We start from the raw sequence: 19,564 nt of genomic DNA, 5'->3' as shown, positions 1-19,564 counted from the left end.
ACAACAAAGATATACAGTACAGTAAACTGAAAACATTCCCAGTTTTCCCTCCTAAAAACTACAAAACATATTTATGGAAAAATAACTACTCAGAAAAAGATATTCTCTGAATTTATCTGTGCTGTGTGTGCTTATTGAGGAAATGGAAAGTAAATTGTAGTTTTAGGCATGGCGTCAAAGCAGTGTGGTCTGTCGGTCTAGTTTTACTCCCAAATGGCTGGAGGTTTAAGTGGGCTTTTCTCATTTTGTTTTCTCCCTGCAGACAGACTTTACAAGAAATCGCCCTCTCTTTCTTGCATGCTTTACGCCTCTCTCCATTTTTCTCCCTCTTCTCTCCTGCCCACTGACCTCTCTCTCTCTCTCTCTCTCTCTCTCTCTCTCTCTCTCTCCCCACCTCCTATCTGCTCCTCATTTCTTCCCAAGCTTCTTTCTAGGGCCTCCCTCCCTCCCTGCATGCACGGCTGAGCAGGAAGGTGGTAATCTGAGCCAAACGTGGCAGAAGTTGAGACTTAATCTGCTCACTTTTCACTTTCCGTTCCTTTTCCTTCTTTCCCTTCTACTCACACAAGGCCACATTTCAGATATTCAGCACGTATATTTGTTGACTCACCAACTGATTCACCAATACTGTGGTACCTAGGAATCTATAGACAAGAAATGTCCTCAGCAAGGGGCAGATATAAAATTTAATACCTAGCTGTGTGCATAGGAAGTGCAGTGAATAGACAGAGACACAGAGAGGCAACACACAGCATAAAAAGTGGAAATTGGAGGCTTTCTATTTTTATGTTTTACGACCTCCAGATTTGGAATGTATCACCTCCCAGCCGCCTACGCCTGGATACTACTCAGCCAGTGAGAGGAACCAATGAGCACAGCTGTCTCCAGATAACAGTGTTACTTACACACACACACACACACACACACACACACACACACACACACCAGGGTAAAGATGAGCTGTTCTAATATGATAAGAGTAAGGGAAGAAACCAGTACAAATAACCTGCAAGAGCCAAGGCCACAGCATACAAACCAGCATAAGTAAACACATATATTCCCACTACAATGGCAACCAATACCAAGCTCAAACTCTAATGAAGTCTTTTTGTGAATTAACACATTAAAAAGATAAAAGCATGCCACTGAAACTGTAACATAAACATAATCTATGCTCCCTAACTCCCAGCCTTGCACATTGTGTGAGTCATTACACTCCGCGCTAGCAAAGAAACAGGCGAAATAAACACACTGACAATTTAGGTATTCGTAGAACTTAACCAGTAATTCAACTAAAGGTACAGAGTTTGTCCTGAGGGTGGTGCTAAAAGAAAGGTCATGGGGTAACCTTCCTTAGTAGGTTTCATTCACTGAGGAAGAGGAATATATTTCATGGAAATCCAGCTATTAGTTCTAAAGATACCTTGCTGTGCACTGCGGTCTCACTGTAAGATTGTCCAGATAGTGGCGTTCTGACAAAGGTCAGGAGGGGACCAAAATTATTCAGATCACTTTCTTGGAAATGCCAAAATTCATGTTAATGTCATGGCAGACAGGTCAGAGGCAACCTAAAGATGTCTTGATGCTCAACCAAAGCTCTCATCATTACACCCTGCTAGATTTGGCACTAAAAAGGAAAATAAATAAACATTCCTCCATCAGATTATATAAGGCTTTGTTGTGGGATGAGTGGATTAAACATATAACATTCAAGAGCCTTGTTCTTTCACTCGACCTGGTCTGCCTGAAACGTTAGTCCAACAGCGCAATGACTCACCAGCACGCGCTATCTCCCCACAGTTATGGGTCTTTTCTTGATGTTTGGCCTCAGTAAAACCAAAGCGTATGGCACAAATTACTACAAAAACATCTGACACTCAGTTTGAGCTTGGCCTCATCTCCATACTACTTGTTTGGGAGGTTTGTCAGCAGTAGTTGCATTGTCTAGACAAAGATCGACTCTGCATTCATTTAAATCATAATATTAAAACAATAAATAGTGGTGTGGTGTAACTTCTTACGTTACAAAAGTCCTGCAAACAATGAACAAACACACAAAGGACAAATACTCCAGTAGCTACCAAACTTGCAGTGTCACTAGCATCTTGATTAAGTTCATTCAAGTAAATGCACATACTGTATATTTAACATTTTAAACCATCGGCTGATTCAAGTTCAATTGAGATGGCCGATTCAGTTGCTTGCCTGTATGCGCTCGTTTTTTAACTGCTGTCCTGGGAGCAGCCCTGTGATTCTCATCATCACCCTCCCTGACCTACATTCACAGTTAGTCTAGACTGACAAGCTCACAAGGACTTATGTCTGTGCTCTTTATGGTTGGTATTGTTACTTCACTGCTGCCTCATAGGTGTAATGAAAAGAAATCCTGGATAAACACAGTAAAGGTTTAAATTGGTGTCACACTGAATTACAGAGCTCTGTTTTCTAATCAAAGTGTTCAATGTGTAGGTGTGGCTAGACTAGGGTTTTAGACAAAGGGGACGTATAATGTACGTGAATCAAAGCAGAAATATTTAAATGTGATTTATATTATAAATGTTTGCATGTTTAAGTGTCTCAAGACTGAGTTTCTTACAAGATTGGGTTAAAATGAAACCTTCATTATCAGAAAAGAGAAATTGAGCAGTAACATGGAAAGGCAATAATCAGATGATTTCATCACAGAGCAAACTGGTGCAAATTGCTGAATTTAGAAAGACGGGCCTTGTTGAAAGCGGATACGACCAAAATGAGGAAACGCTACAGTCAAGCAGCACTTGTATGTATAAACAGGCTAAAATGCCTGCCTGAGCAGTTCACTTTGACACAGTTTGCCCTGGACATAAGTTAGTTTAGAAAACATGCTGAACTGAGAAGGTACTCACTGTCTGTTGGTTGAGCTGTGGGTGGCTCCGCAACAGGCGACTGCACCCTCTCCACCCTTGGCTCTGCCAGGGAAGGCAGGGGAGCACTAGGTGCTGGAGGCGGGTGGCTGTTGTTCTCCACAGCAGTGCCTGGGACCAAACCATCTGGCTGTCTGAAGACAGGCATCTCTGGCCTCCTGGAGGCCCCCTCAACTTGGTTGAGGATTGGGGATGGGGGCTCTGCTCTTCTCTGAGGGGGCTCAGGGATCCTTGAGACTGGGGCTGAGGAAAGCTGGGCATCCATCCTCCTGGGTGGGGCGGGGGGCTCACTGGACCGTGTCATGCTGAGCTCTGCCCGCCTGTTTGTGGAGCTGGAGATGGAGTTGGAGGAGCTGTCCAGGGGAGTACTCCGACTGCTAAGGCTGACCTCAGGCCGTTTGAGGCCAAAGCGGGCGATGCCAGCACTGGGTGAGTTGTCAATCTGCTTCGAGGACACCTCAATGGATATTTCTGTGCGGCGGGAAGAGGCTGTGTCAGAGTTGCGACCCGCTGATAACTCAATGCGCCTCATGCCGGCCTTTGGGGAACGTGGATTGGAGGACTCAGAGGGGGAAGATCTGTAGTCGGAGTTGCGGGAGCTCAGGTCGTAGCTCCGCTGGCTGGATGTGGAGGAGGTGGATGAGCGGAGGGGGTTGGTGGTCCGACGAGACAGGGGTGAAGGGTGTGTGGATGAATCTGCCTCCTCCACCTCAAATGACCGTTTCAGCGCTGGGAAAACACACAACATTTGTGGTCAGACAAGAGACAGAAGAATCCCTTATAGCCCATACAGATGCTTACACCGGTGCGAGTTGCAGCACATTTATTTATTGTTAAAGCATCTCATGATTATTATGCAAAACAAGAAGAGAAAACACGTATCTTTACAGGCCAGCAAATTGTCTGATTTAACAAAGTACAAAAGTAACTTGTTGGCTAATTCTTTGCCGTGAAGAAGCAAATATGCAACTAAAAACGAGAAGCAGTGAGCAGGACAGCCGGTAGCGGTAACACGCTATCAAGAAATGTTGATCAACATGAACAAATAATGTGGCTCCGTTCAGACTGACAGACCCAGGACCCTGCGCACAAACACATTTCAGGTAGTGTGGCAAGTAAGTGGAAAAATACAATTAAAATCATGAATGAACATAAGCGTGAACATGCTAATCTCACCGGATTTGACACGCTTCACGTAGCTCGATAGCATGGTGTTTCTAATTTCTAATAGACTCGATGAAAATATTCCGTTAATCTCACCGAATGCGCTTTAATAATATCGTCCGGTACAAACACAAATCTACCACTGGACGTAAAACACGGCCAGTATTTATTCCTCTGCTTAAATAGTTTGTTAAATTACACGGACATCTTCTCCTTCTTCTCACTATGCTCAGCTAGCCGAACACCTGGCGCACCTGTTGACATGACGACTGTCCGATTGACCAGGCCTCGCGAGCGCTCTAATTGATCGCGTGGCTCTTGTTACGCAAAGGGACGTTCGTTAAGGTGTTCTGTCGGAAAAGAGCCTTTGCTGATTTCACAGCTTGTGTTTTATTTTACCTTTTTAAACTCAGTTTCTGGCTTTGTGTTTATGGTTAATTCCATGTAAATGTCTGACATTTGAAGTGCTGTTGCTTTGAAAAGAACGACTCTTGAAAAGTACATTTAAATTTAATTTAATTGCTTTGAATTGGTACCACCTACAAATTTCTTTCATATTATGTGCCTGAAAAATCTCTCTCTCTCCCTCCATATAAATTTAGTGTGCCAATATTCCACTGCCAACTTTTTGGTTGAGTTGTTGTTGCTTGGTAATTGGTTTTCCCTCTTGCCACAGTAAACTCCATGTCCCATGTGAGGCTGACACCTGGCTCACCTCAGCTCAGCCCAGAGACTGGTGCAGCTACAAACCCTGGAGCAACGCGGTCTCTGTCCCAGATAAACACCCGAGCCTGCATGCTGCCTGCTTCACTGCTGACGGGCCAAGCACCAGCATGGTAGAAGACCCTCTTCCTGGAACTCACTATATTTACATCCTTAATATGTTTCAGCGGGTTTTTGTGCCTGATATCAGATGGTCTACTGACAAACTGGGTGTCTAAATCAGTAAGATTGAGCGTCCTGATTTTCCTAGATATATCACATAACATATTATCAATATTTCTTACTTTGTGTGATTGTGATAAATAGGACAGCAATTAATGACAAGTTTGAATTACAGGTCAATTCCAAGAACCCCCTTCTACTCCTGGAATGGGTGGGTCACTAAACACGCATTCACACATTCTTTGTATATTAGGCCCTGGTGTAATGTGTCCTCAAATGTCTGTGGGATGGTTTGATATGTTCTCAGTAAATCCTCTAGAATAAAGAAAACCATAAACATAAATTCCTGCATGTTAACTGTATGTGGCAATTTTGGCACTTCTTCATTACACCATAGACAGCTGACAGGAAAAGTTAGAGGCACTGACAAAAACATAGTGACTTAGATTCAAACTCTAATGGTATATGCACGTAGTATGCACCACAGATCGTTCTGTCTCTGACAAAAAGCTCTTTATGTTGCTCGCATGGAAAAACATAATTCTATTTGAGAAAACTGGCCTTGAAATGTCCCTGAAAGAAAGGGTCGTCAGTGTGCTCTGTGCCTCTTTAGGTACGAGAAATAAGCAAAGGAATGACAAACCAGTCACAATTAAATTAGATGTAAAATTCATGAAATTCGTTGGATGCAGCGCTGAGGACTTGAACTATTTTAAGACAAGGTGGAGAATTTCTTGTCAGTGGGGACAGGAAATAAACCACTTATGGAGCAGCGAATTTACAGTAGCTATCCATGCGATGCTCAGCTTCAGCAAGAGCTTGAGCTGTGAAAGTATTTAAGCGTGCCACAGACCACTTAAAACTGTGTTTGACTGTGATTTTGATATAATGACCCGTTTGCCTAGAATCGTGCTAACTGTGTGGTGTGTGCCTGCTCTGTGGTGACAGAAGAGCCCAACACAGTGAGGTCCTCACAGACACTGTGGAGACAGAGGTCCTGTCAGTTGTGTTTCTGTCTCTCTCTCTGTATGTGTGTGTGTTTAAACACAGCTGTACAGTTAAGCAAACACATCCTGGGCTGCCCTGGTGGGAGCCAAACTCTCTGCCTCTGTTAACGTCATACCACACTGCATCCTGGGATATATATGTGTGTGTGTGTGTGTGTGTGTGTGTGTGTGTGTGTGTGTGTGAGAATGATGGTAGATGGGGAAGTCACACATTAATATCTCTCTTTGTGTATTTATGCAAAGAAGATGGCACTGTCACTTTGCCTTTGTAATATCTCAATCACTATTAATGTGCCTGCATGTTTATTTATGACTCCATGTGTTTGTGTCTGAGTGGAAATGTGCGTATGCAGGTTTGTAATTTTTTTAAATGTCATAGCAGCGGGAGTGTGTGTTTATGTGATATCAATAAGAAAACCATTTGATGTCTCCAAGTTGTAGTATGCTGCTCTGAGACAACACCCGTGATCACAGCCCTTTCAGCCAAGCTGATACCTATGAGCACCAATATAAACCAAATGTCATCCTCAGTCGTCTCTTTCCATTTCTCTCTTTACTTCTCATTTAATCTTTAATTGAAACAAAATCTGCTTTGAAGATTTTTGAACCCCATTAATTCTAGACACACTGTGAACTTGCTAGCAGACTGAACGGCCAAATAAGGAAGGAATTGCAGCCAAGCATGATGTTTTTCAACTAACAGACACTGAAACATGGTCAAACTGCTAGAAAAATCATATGATGATGACACTCTGTTCTCCAGTGTAGCATGTTAGATTACTGGTTGAGCATCACATGGACATTCTCTACGCCTCTCTGAGCATGACAACAGATGAGTTGGACTGGCCAACAAGATTTAGTGCTGCCTTTTGTCTTCAGTTGCTGAGGAGCACTACAGTATAAGGAGGGATTTTGCAAAACTGCTCACTAAACTACAGAGTACAATCTCCAAACTGTGACCGTGTCATAATCAGACATAAATATTAGCTCTAATTCATATTGTGGTATATATGTGCACTTAAATTCTAATCCTTGAGATTTTCATAAAATCAAACCCTGTTTTTGATGATATTTATGATCAGCATTTTGTAGCAACAGCCATTCAATGTATTTTAAATTTGTGATTTTTTTCTCTAGTTTTCATTGTAAATGGCAGAGTCCACCATTCTGATAGCTCAAATTGCTTTCACACACATGGGGGATTCCCAGGAAACGAGGCATGCGTGTCAAACAGTGTTTCTGTTTGTAATTCTCATTTCATCACAGGCAGCCTCACTGTTTACTGTTCACTCTCCCACAGACTTAACGGAGCTCTGTTAAGTTCCCACTAATGCGAACACAATATTTGCTACTGCTCCAACTTCATATTGGAAGCAATCAACTGGCAAAACACGGGATGGCTTTTATTGTGAAGCAGTCACAGGAAATGCAATGAATTTGTCACAGCAGTTACCACCTCAAGGCAGCAGCCATTTTCAGCATTTTCTCTTTTTTTGTCAATGGATTTTTCATTTTTGTGAGTGATGGAATCAGAAGGAGTCAAAATGTGAACTTAGATGAGCTGCAGTGACAGGCTGCACACCTCCAACTCCTCATCAAAGCAACCAACATGTCTGTTTGGCTGCACCGTAAACGGTTGCACTTCTGTTAAAGTAGCTGTTAACTGAGTGTTTGCTGCAGCATTAAACTGCCGGATTAACCTGTCAAAACTTTACAATAAAGCCAGTTTGAAATGTTGAGCAGTCACAACTGAAGTCACTCACGCTTGTGCTCTCTCTAAAAACAGTCCTGCAGATGACCAGAGTAGCCTAAAAAGGCCATGCATGTCATAATGTGCTTTGAACCACTGAAATGAGAGCAGTTGGCCCTTAAATATAGTCTTAAAGCCCAACTCTGTTTTCTGGAGGTGTGTATTACAGTTGTCGAACACACTTTCCATTGCCTGCAGAAAAAAACTGAATTCCTTCTCAATAAACAAACGAAAATCTTTCATCACAGGCTAGTTGTTTTTAGCCATAGTATGGAGCCCGCTGATAACTCTGTGGTCTTTCCTGGGGTCGGCATCGGTGCAGGTTTCACTCCACGTGTCCAGCAGGGAGGAAAAACTGCAAGTAGCTTTAAAGCTTGACAAAGACCTGCTGTGTTCGCTCTACCTCAGAGTGACCCTCAGCGCTTCCCAGCAGCTCCGCTGCTGTTGGCGTCATTAGCAGGAAACCTGTCCTAGCTGGTGAGTATAGAGCGCCCTGATAATGCTGATAAGGATGGAGACTCCTGAGGACGGCTATCATCAGCCTCCGACAGGAGACACTTCCTCCCTCTAATGCACAAGCGCTATCAATGAGGCTCCTCGTGGAGTTTTGTTAAGCCAATACTCAGGGGGTGTATGCTGGAGCACATTAACTGTATCCAACTACCTCATGTCTTATTCACATGTAACAAAACACCTACCATTATCATAATGAATGTAAACTACAATCATGGCTCTTGCTAGTATCCACAGCTGTCAATCTAACATGTTAGTGTTGAGAAATTTTGCCTGCAGTTTCTCTGCCATTCTTGTGCAATTAGCTCACTACAGCTTTAGCAATAAATCTGCCTCACCTTGAGGAAGACTCCAGTCATTTGTGAGTGCAAGCACAGCGCTCACGAGGAGGCAGGTATGGCAGACAGACAGACAGGCAGGCTTTCTAGTCATTTAATTCTGGCCAAATGAAATGACTGAATAGGTTTATCACCAGCCGACAAGTCAGATCAATTTATTTATTGATTGCTGTAAGGATGTAAAGAGAATTTCAACAAATAGAAGAAACATGCTTCTAAATTACACTACCAACTCTAGCTTTAATAGCACACTTTCGGTGCATGATGGGTTGCAGAGCAAGTTAACAGAGTTCCTGAAAAAAATCCAAGACCACAGCTAAGTGGCAGTTGCCTTATAATGACAGTTTTCATTTTGAAAGGCGTTTGAAAGGCGATCCCTCGTCAAATTTCTCACCATCACCATGAAACAGTTTTGCCCTACAAAACAAGGTGGGTCCCCCACTGTAGAAGAGATTGTTAAAACTGTTCTGTGGAGCGCCTTCGTACCCGAATGGTTACAGTGCATGCCACATGGCCGCATGGTCCATCTGTCGCCATTTTGATTCCAGCTGGCGACCTCTCTTTCATGTCATACCTCTGTCTCTCCCCATCCTCCTGTGTGCCTCAACCCGTCACTATCCAATAAAAGTAAAAAGCACAGTGTCACAGCTGGTTACAAGCTGGAATGACAATTTCTTAAAATGTGTCAGGATTAAATATTTCATGTGGACTTTTTATAACTAACATTTTATGAATTACAAATTATATCAAATATAATTATATATTATTTCATGAATTACAATACCTGTGAAAAAACACACCAAAACCAATAGCTGCTCTAAACTGCGATTGTGAAGGTGTCGTATTAATAATCTGTTCATTAAATCTTGATCATCGACTGTCATAACTTGCAGTTACTGTGATGGGTCGGATCTGGAAAGATGGCTAGATCTGGAGAGAAAGGCCCGGCTGTGCTCATATCCTCTCCTCCACTGCCTGCCCCGACATTTTCACCCACCACAGAAATCTACTCCTGTGGAATTTCCTCTCACTGGACCAGTGAATGCCCTTAACATGCAGACATACAGAGAGTAAGAGAGGGAAAGAGACCAGTAGCAGTGGCAGCTTCTTGGTACCAATGCTTGAAATAAGAATCAACTTCAGTCAGTTATCTTGGACACAACTGCTTCATGGGATATTAAACGACTTAATGTCTCACAAATATAGATATTTTCAAGTTGAGTAAGAAATACAAGGAGCTTTTGCAAGAGCAGACCTCTTTGAAGGAACTGTAACACAATGACACAGTATGAATGTGCGTGTGTGTGTGTGTGTGTGTGTGTGTCCGTTCTGCTGAGTGGAAAGCTCAGTGGCCTGGTCAATGATCGGTGTCGGTTTGCGAGGGTGAAGTCAGAGCTGAGGTCATCAACCTCATGGACAAGTAAAATCCTGTTTTCTATCCCTCTCAGCTCACTGGCATCATCAGCTAAGGGCCACTTTTAGTGACATGGCAAATCTGCACACTGTTGCACACAGATTTACTGTATAGTGTACATAGTATATGTACATATATGCTGTATTAGTGTAGTGGTAGTAGTGTAGTGGTTGGCACAAATTAGTGTCACATTATGAATAAAATGATCCACGTTTTTCTGCAGTGCTTTGTAAGAGCTGTAATCATTTGACAAGCACATGATGTGAATATCAAAAAATAATCTAATCATAGAAGTATCTGTGAGCAAAGTCAACCATGCACTACTATATTAAATCATGAGAGGACCAAAAATGCAGCCATTGAAAATAAATGTGTTTTCAATCACAGGCTACGCTGCAATGTAGGCCTGGCCTTTTTGTCTAATCTTCCTCTGTCACAGATGTAGGGCAAAAGCAGTGCAAACACTGCCCACCTGGAATTAAAGTGAGACTATGAATTTCTTTAATGAACAGCTTAAACTGTTGCACAGGCAGAGAAGAGTCATTGAGTCAGAGAAATGACAAATCAAAGGTTTGCTAACATGAGCCATCATAAGCTACTGGTCATACCAGACCAAGTAAGGCTGTAGCAGTGAAAACCTCTGAGTGTAGCGCATTAAGAAAGGGTGTGTTTTACTGCTTCTAAATTCAGCTTTTCATTCATAAAAGCAAGACTGTGTTGTCTTATCTTTCAAACATTACACAGTCTCACTTTAAGATTAGCTGTCGTGAAAGTTAGTGAATTAAAAAGTGCACTGTTTTTTGGAGGAAGTCTCTGAGTGACATTTACTTGATTACAATATGGACACAGTGAAAAGGCATCATAATAGTAATATAATAGTCATTTTGACCTGAGTGTGTGTGTCCAGCTTTCTTTCTTTGTAACAATGATGTTTACAGAGAAAAGAGCTTCAAAGCAAATTTGAATGGGACGACCTGTAGACTTCAGAATAGGCTGTTATTTTTCAAAAGCACTTTAATTTAATATAATGCAATATTTTGTGATGTCTATAACAGTGAAAGTTGAGTTTTTAGAGTTTAGAATGAGTTTGTGGGTTTTTTTTAAAGCAAGTGAGAAAGCTACTCTGTCCCTGTGAGACAAGCACTTAAAATGATTTACTTTCCAAAACTGATTCCTATCGACTTGTTGGCCGCATCGGTGCCTTGCGGCCCTCACTGAGTCATATGGGGCCATACATCATGGTGCATGGTGGTGACACCAAGGTATCACCACACACTCAGCCCAGCCAGGGGCAACACAGACCATTGACAATCACAACAGTAAACCATTATGTTGGGGATGTCTGAGAGCATGACTGAGCCACATGGTTAAAGCACACTCTTTCCCCCCGATGCCTCTCTTTTCTGAACGCCACTTATCGTTCTGCTCTGCTGCACTGTGTAAGCCAGAGGTTTAAAGACAGAGAGCGAGGGAGAGGGAGACAGAGAGATTCACCATACATACCACAACAAACTGGTGTTGACAGAGGAGCAGCTCCGGACAAGTGCGGATGCGTTCCTAATGGCTATGTGTTTGTGAAAGACAGGAGACAGATAGCCAGAAAGACAGGCTGGGGGAGAGGTGTCGGCCTGTCAACCCCTCCTACCCTCCTCGCATCCACCAGCAGGCCAAAGGGAGAGGGGCTGAGGATGGACGAGCTGCTGAGAGAGGGAGAGGGGAAGCACAGCCGTAGGATGAGGAGGTGGAGGAGGAGGGAGGAGAGGGATGACAGGGGGAATCTGTGGGCCAGGGGTAGAGTCATGAAAAGGAAGAGGAGCAGAGGGAACAGAGGGGGGAGGTGTTCCAGGTGTTCCCCTTGCAGCCGTATGGTCAGTTGCTGTCTCCTGAGTGCTCAGCATACAGTATACACACACACACACTTATACGGCCTCTCTATCGTGCAGATTAGAGGCTAAATCAGTTGCACACTTTCTTCTGACCCATCTCAGACTCGACTACATACATGACAGCCGTAACAAACACACTAATGCATCTCAACCATAGCAGTAAAAAACAACAACTTTTACTGTGGTTTCCCTTTCAAAGCAACACAGCCCACCATAGAAGTCAACGAGCCCTTTGCACTCTCCGTTTGTCCCGATCCACTCGATTCCGATCAAACATGTGGAAACTATCTATAGTGTCCTCATGGCAGGGTTAAAGAGAGCCTCGCTCCTCAGAGTGACAAGAAGAAGAAAAGCCGTGAAGCAGCAGAGCTCAAGAGAGAAAAGCAAAAAACAAAACTAACCTTCAAAGTCTGATATGATCCCTTCCAAGTGAGCGTTGACAGTGGAATCAGACATTTTGGGGAGCAAGTGTGTATGTGCGGGTGTGTATAATGCGCGAGAGAGGGAGCAGGGTTCCCTTTCCCCAGCAAGGAAAAGTCTTCCTGGGGCGCAGTCCCGCTTTTAAACAAATCCCAAATTAGGAGCCTGTGCAAGAGAGAGGAGGGGAGAGGGAAAAAAAACCCCACAAGAGTTGAGCAGCTCACTGATCCAAAGCCTCTCTCTATCTCTCCTCTCTGTGTTACAGCAGCAACTTATTTTTCTCTTCTCCTCCTTCTCAACTTCCAGGGCTTGGAATGAGCGAGCAAAGGCAAACCCCCCACCCTCCCTCTCCTCTCCCTCCCTCTCTCTCTCTCTTTCTAGCTCGCTGTCTTCCCTCCCCCCCCATTTCTCCTTCCCTCCATTCCTCCCTCCCCTTCTGCAGCCGTCCTCTCAGACTGCTTCCTTTCTTTGAAAGCTCTCATTTTTGACTGGGTTGGTCAAATTCTACGCAGGCTATATTCAAACACACTTCATGTAGGCCCGATGACATGACTAACACACTCTGGGCAAGTGATGAAACACAGTGAGGATTTTAAAGCCTTACTCTCTTGAAAATGCCAACATCAGCATCCTATGAGCACACAAATCAAGGCACTCACTCAAAGACGCATTGGAAAAAGGCAGGTCTCCATTCAAACACATCTTACAGTGGATGGAGTGAAATGTTGCAGTAGATACACAAATAAATGCAGACTGGAGACAGAAGGATACTGTGGACTAATATGGTCAGGACAGGCTCACGCAGGCGGTTAGTACATCGTCTGACATGCTCAGTCGCTCTGGAGGCAGACATCAATAAATAAGTCGCCTAATGACTTAATGACCATGTGAATGAGCTTCTGTGTGTGGGGCGGAGGGGGAAGGGTGGACAGGGGCGTTGGTCACAGGTCACAGGCCAATGGCGATGAACCACTGCTGCTAGCATCTTCACAAAAATTAACCATTTAGCAGTGGTTTTATATTATCAATCAAAATCTGCAAAGTGGTTTTTTAACAGTGGAGTAGAAACAGACAGTCACACCTGGAAACAACACTTGAGTAAATGTACTAAGTTACTCTCCACCACTGCCACTTAGTAGTGACCAGACAGTATGTACTAACATCAGTGGTGTGTGTGTGTGTGTGTGTGTGTGTGTGTGTGTGTGCTCATAACTCTTCAAACTGTAAAGATTTACTGCTTTCAAAATAAGGGCAGCCCCATGAGACATCAACACCTGAGGCAAACATGCATTTGGAGAGATGATAGAAAGTAGAGACACATATTGAAAATGATTTGGATTTAAGCTGTAATCAATCACTCAGGCTGGAAAGTGACAGGAAAATTCAATCCTCACTAGCTGTTGTCCCATATGTGATTTATCATAAAATGTTTGGGACTGAAATCCTACATGTCTGGCAAGCTTAGTGTTCCTTACATTGGAATCCAAGTTTGCATTTTCTGTTGATTTGGGCATGTTTACCAATCTTAAACACAGATGTGTGTGAGTGCACAAGCACGCACTGATGCACAGATATCAAAACAAAAATCAGGCTTTACTGTACCAAAACCTGCAATCAGATTAATCTTACAGCGCATTCCCCTGCCATTGGAAGTATGTAGCCCACAAAGTGCGTGAGAAAACTCTCTAATCGTCAATGAATTTCTGGCTGACATGAAAACTGGACGTGGGCCTGGAATTTTTAAGTCAGGACAGGTGGAAGCTTTTCAAGTGGCCAGACTGTAAGGACACATAACTTTTGTTTTAATTGTTAGACAGCGCAAAGCACAGTGTCCATGCAGACAACGGAGATTTAATGTGCTGCTCAAAAGTTTTAGGGTGTTCTTCCTAATCATCCAATTGCTCCACCCAGAAGTACACACATCTGTATTACATAAGCACATACTTCAAGTGTGTTTCCTTGAGGTATGAACCCCACCGTATCTGACATTGAGTGACTGCCTCCAGTAGGGGTCAGCGCTGCTCCTATTAAAACATGTCACTATGGGCTACAGTATTAGTGGTAGCCGTGTCACTACCACACAGTAATGTGATCTGGAAACAGATAAAGATGGAGAAATGAAGAGAATCCTGCTCTGGACACACCCTTCAACCCACACACACTGTCTCCTGCCCAACACATGTGCGCTAGATTCCTCCACTCCCTGGCACACACTCCTGCTCAGACACCGAGCTGCATGCACACAGGCAACAAATATGTGTGCGGCAGATGCATTCACAAATACGAACGTGCACAAACACCATGCATTCAGCCCAGCACCCAACCCTTCCACTAAAAGACACACACACACACACACACACACACACACACACACACACACACACACACACACACACTCTTAGTGATGCAGCATGCAATGCACTGCTATGAAGACAGTTTCAATCTCCCATTAGCAGAGCATACCTTGGATACATTATCTAATCGCCTAAATGTTTGTGCGACTGTAAAAGGTTTCACAAGGTCATGTTGAAGCCATATATCAGCGTTGATATCTTTAGCTAATTATAGTGTGAATTCCACTACGCTGACTCTTCTTTCTGGTAAACCTTATTGCTGTGTCATGGATATCGTCCTTGGAAAAAAGAAGGGAGGAGGGATTGCTTCTAAAAATCGAAATTGTTTCTTGTCAACACTGATAATTAACTATGAGATGTAGATTTAATGCAGGAGTAACAGTGAACAAAGTCATCATGAGGAGAGAGAGAGATCCTGTCTGACTGTGATTCAAAAATTAGTTTTGATAATGAAAGTGATGATAACTGACATCTGTTAAATCCAGATAATGAACCTCTCGGGGTCTCAGGCTTGCTGTACATTACTGTAATGTATTTGAATAGGCAGCTGCTGGTGTTGTATTGCACTGAAGCCCAGGGATGAAGAGAGACAGAAACAGCCGCCTACTGCTTAAAGAAACCCAGACCACCACGACTCTAAAGTGGGTCCTGCCCTCTTGAGAGCTGAAAAATGAGAGGAGCCGAGTGGGAGGAGAAGAGGATAACTTCTATAAATGGATGCCAGGCCGGCGTGGCAGTTGCTAGGGCGATGCCAGGGCAGCAGCAGGTTGTGAACGTCAGCAGCCGATCTAAACATGAACGCGCGCACACAAAGACAGCAACAGGCCCACATGCCTCGGCGCCAGTCTGCCCCCTTGACTGCGGTCCAGCCTGTGCCAGTGGATAGACCTCCTGCAATCTATGGACTCTGCAAGGATGCACCTGAACTGTTTTATTCATGACTACAGCTGCGTCAAATGCAACTTCTTACAACATTCAAAACAAGCTTGCTTGTATAGATGCAGGAGAAAAACAATGTAATGGATGAAATACCAGATTTCGATGACGAATCATCTAACCACATGATTCACTGGTCAAATGTCTTTGTTTTAATTCAGTTTTCTGTCAAATTAAAGTTCTTATATAGATAACAAGTTTATGAAAATAGGTTTTAAAGAGGTGACGTGTGAGCATCATTTGGCTGTTTTATATCGTGAATAACGATCTGTGTTTGATCAGGTCATGTCAGGTTTGGAAAGTCATTGTTATTTCAAACATTCCCAGTATCAGAAACAGAGGAAACCCAGCTTCCTGCTGAGTTCATCCTAAAACAACAAAAGCTTTGTGGGGCTCCACACAGACGACTCACCCATGAGTCAGGCTGTATCAAATAAGCCATCTGGGAGAGGTAAAATCTGTGCGTGTTGTGTGTTGGCGAGTGCGTGCATTCATGTGTATGTGTGTGTGTATGTGTATATTCTGGATGTGACTAGGTGGTTACCTCAGCACTGTTTACATGGCAACCCCCATAATAAGCAGCTTTACCTGGCTCAGGCCTTAAGAGGGGAGAGATACACGGACAGGACATGAATGGGAGGAGAAAAGGTGGGAAAAGGTGAGCCAAAGAAAGAAAGAGAGATGTGAGTGCCCCCATGGTTTTAATGGAAACTAGGAAGTAGGACCATTCCCCCCTGCTGTGTGTGAGAAAAAAAGACAGAAACACAGAAAGAGAGCAGCTTCAGCATGACTAATGAAATCAGCAGCACAGGTAGTGTAAACGTATCCAGAAATGTTAAAAAATGCAAACAAAAGAAAACTGAACACTGTGTAAGAGTCTGCATTAAAGAGGACCAGACAGTTTCATAATATTTTACACACACACACACACACACACACACACACACACACACACACACACGCATATGAAAACCCCTCATGTGGCCCCAGAGCCCACATGGTGAAGTAGCTTCGTCTAAAGTATATGCACAGCTGTAGTGACAGCAGCTGCCCTTAACCAAATGTTAAACAGCAGCACCCAGCCAGGCTCTGCTAACTTTAATCAAATACAGCACCTGTTGGAAACATGGCTCGACTGCACTGCATGTACACACACACACACACACACACACACACACACACACACACACACACTGGCATACCCCCTCAATTGCTTTCGCTCATTGGTTTTTCTTTGCAGTGAGCGGTCCGTGTGTGTGTGTGTGTGTGTGTGTGTGTGTGTGTGTGTGTGTGTGTGTGTGTGCGCGAGTGTATCGACTGTCTGCACACATGCTGCTGGCTGCATGTGTGTGTGTTCCCTCATGCATGGGATGGAATGGCTTGGTAAATAGAGAGAGCAGCTGTCCTCCATCACAGATGACTCTCAGTAGGCCCCTCTCTCTGTCTTCCTCCCACCTCCGCCCTCGGCTCCATCGCTCCACCGGGTAATAACACTGTTTAGTGCGTCAACAAGCCAGCATTGTGATCGCCATCCTCGCTGCTCCCGCTGCACTCACATATTGTTCTGCTCAGCACGTTGCCACGGCAACCCACCCAACAACACCAACCGTGTCTCACCAGGAAGCAACACGGTTTGCAATTTCCTTCCAAAAAAATTCGCCTTAAACCTATAGAGGGTCACATTCAAAACAAGTCAGCTGTGATGAAGAAAACAAGTCAGAAAATAGCCCAAAACAACACTTGTTGCCTTGTGTGAGTGTTCACAACTCAGAGAGGGTGACATAAAAAGAGCATTTTGGATTACTCAACTCAGCAGCTCCACCTAGTGGTGAAAGCGTATTTTACATATCAAACAGAAAACTTGCAGCACGGATTCAAGATGACTGAAATCTTTCACTGAATTCACTGAAAGGTCTGAGGGTCAGCTAAGCTACAAATCACGAGCCTGAGATTTTGGTCAATGCTGACTGTTACTGCGTCATACACACTCATCAAGCATCATCAGCTGACCTCGCTCTGACTCGAATGAATGAGCCCCTTTAGGCTTCATTCACAATCTCTGTGTGGTTGATGGACAGTTTCCGTTGGGAGCGTCATCACTGTTGATTCATATGAGAAGAAAACACAGGAAACAAAGGAGGAGCCTCACAAATCGGCATCAACACCAGTGAGGGAGGAACATTAGCGAGAGGTGAATTGACCTAATTTAGCAGAGGCAGGTGCGAGGCACTGATGATACCTCATACATGTGCCCACAACTGATGGATGGGATTGATGTCTTTACTTTGCCATGAGCTGTGCACACATACACATACACACACAAACACACACACACAAACAACCTTTAAACATACACACTCAGACATTTTCCTCCTCTTTGTGTACACATACGCAACAATATCACACTGACCCAAGAGCACACAGACATACACACACACATGCAAATACACTGTGCATATGAATGTGTGTATGAATGCATAAATACTCCAGTGAATGTTCACTCAAAGCCGAAACATACAGAAAGTATGTCCTGCTGAAGCCATTACAGCTCATTGGAGGAAGCACCTGGAGACAAGGGGCCAAACTGAGAGAGAGAGAGAGGGGGGGGGGGGGGGGCAGGGCGATACCTGCATCACACACACACTTGTCAGTGGTCTCACCTTCATCCAGATTTCTCACACCGTGTTGGTGTTACAAGCTCTGCTCTAACTGTCACAAACATACATACACACACACACACGCGCGCACACACACACACACTGCTGCAGCCACTTCACCAGTTCCACTCCAGCTATGTTTTTTTTGTGCCGTTTTAACAACACTCACACCAAAACTCATAAAAATACCATTAAGAAGCAGACAGCATTGCTTCACTAATGACTTTAGCATAAAGTATGACACACACACACACATACACGCACACACACACACACACACAGGCAAACTCTTATCAATTCAATATGTATATTGTTTGGAGCATCCAACGGGGAAAACAACGCCAGAGTGGCAGAAAAAGTAAGGATTGTTATTTGCAGAGTCGGCTCTCTCTGTGCTAGTGGACTGAAGCAGGGCTTTCTCTATCCTGTTAGCTAAAGGAGGGACTGACTGATGGCCGAAGCGGGATCAGAGCCACAAGGGACAAGAGTAGTACTGTTCAAACAGAGCTTTTTCCTGTTTTCACACCAAAGAAGAATGGGAGAATGCAGATGGAGAAAAAAAATGGCAGAAACGTCTAAGAAATAAGAGCTGCTTCTGTGTCACTTCACCACAGAATCGGCCCCTCCGGAAAGTTGTTTTTTCCAGCAATCTTACTTTCACGCAGTGATCGTGAAAAATGAACATGGGTAAAGACAGACAGACAGAGACGGGGACTGGAAAAGAGGTGCTGACCTAGCGGCAACCTGTAAGGACAAAAACATTTAACTGGAAACAATGGGACAGAGGGGGTGGAGATGGTGGGCACAAACAAGACACAGAAAAGCCTGCAAGCATAACAAGCACAGAACAGATAAAGATAAATCAAAACAGGTCCGCTAAGCTGCTACACAAACCCTGCAGAGCTCCCAGCTCCGGCTCCAAACCCCAAAGAAAACATGCAGTCAGCAAACAGGACAGAATGAGAGAGTGGAAAATACCATAGAGGGGGAAAATAGAGGCAGGCTCTTACAGAACAGACACTCGATCACAGTGAAAAAGCTGATTGAAGAACCTTTAGCTGCACTTCGTTCTCCATTCAGAAGCGTGAACTCATCTGGGCTGACAGTTTCCGGAGAGTTTGTCTTACCTGAGAATTTGTCCCCCTCCATAACCAGATCACTCCCTCCACAGCCACATGTAGTGTCTGCTCTTTGACTCCACTCTCTCTCTCCCTCTCCCTCTCTCTCTCTCTCTCTGTCTTTTTTTGGACTTCCCTTTCTCTCGTCCCTCTCTCCCTCCCTCTGTTTCTCTTCCTCCTCTTCTTACTCTCTCTTTCCTTTTGGGCTCTCTGCTCTCC

The 19,564-nt window shown here is 44.0% G+C and overlaps 1 protein-coding gene across 3 annotated transcripts in view; it reads right to left on the bottom strand.

Moving 5' to 3' along the window:
- The window catches only part of septin9a (septin 9a), a 68,640-nt gene that overhangs the window by 34,793 nt on the left and 14,283 nt on the right, over nt 1-19,564 (bottom strand). The window contains exons 1-2 of one of the 3 annotated variants that reach the window (XM_076752896.1): nt 19,355-19,526; nt 2,886-3,632 (exon numbers count right to left, since the gene is read on the bottom strand). In XM_076752896.1, coding sequence (XP_076609011.1) covers nt 2,886-3,632; nt 19,355-19,376 — 769 coding nt within the window. In that variant the 5' untranslated portion in view covers nt 19,377-19,526. Of the gene's footprint in view, nt 1-2,885; nt 3,633-12,261; nt 12,398-19,354; nt 19,527-19,564 lie in introns of those variants that run through there. The other 2 variants (XM_076752895.1, XM_076752894.1) reach the window with 2 other exon arrangements.

This window comes from Chaetodon auriga, chromosome 16, assembly GCF_051107435.1.
Source record: "Chaetodon auriga isolate fChaAug3 chromosome 16, fChaAug3.hap1, whole genome shotgun sequence".
NCBI classification, from domain to species: Eukaryota; Metazoa; Chordata; class Actinopteri; order Chaetodontiformes; family Chaetodontidae; genus Chaetodon; species Chaetodon auriga.
Note: the sequence above shows the minus strand (reverse complement) of the source record. Positions and strands in the feature narration are given on the sequence as shown.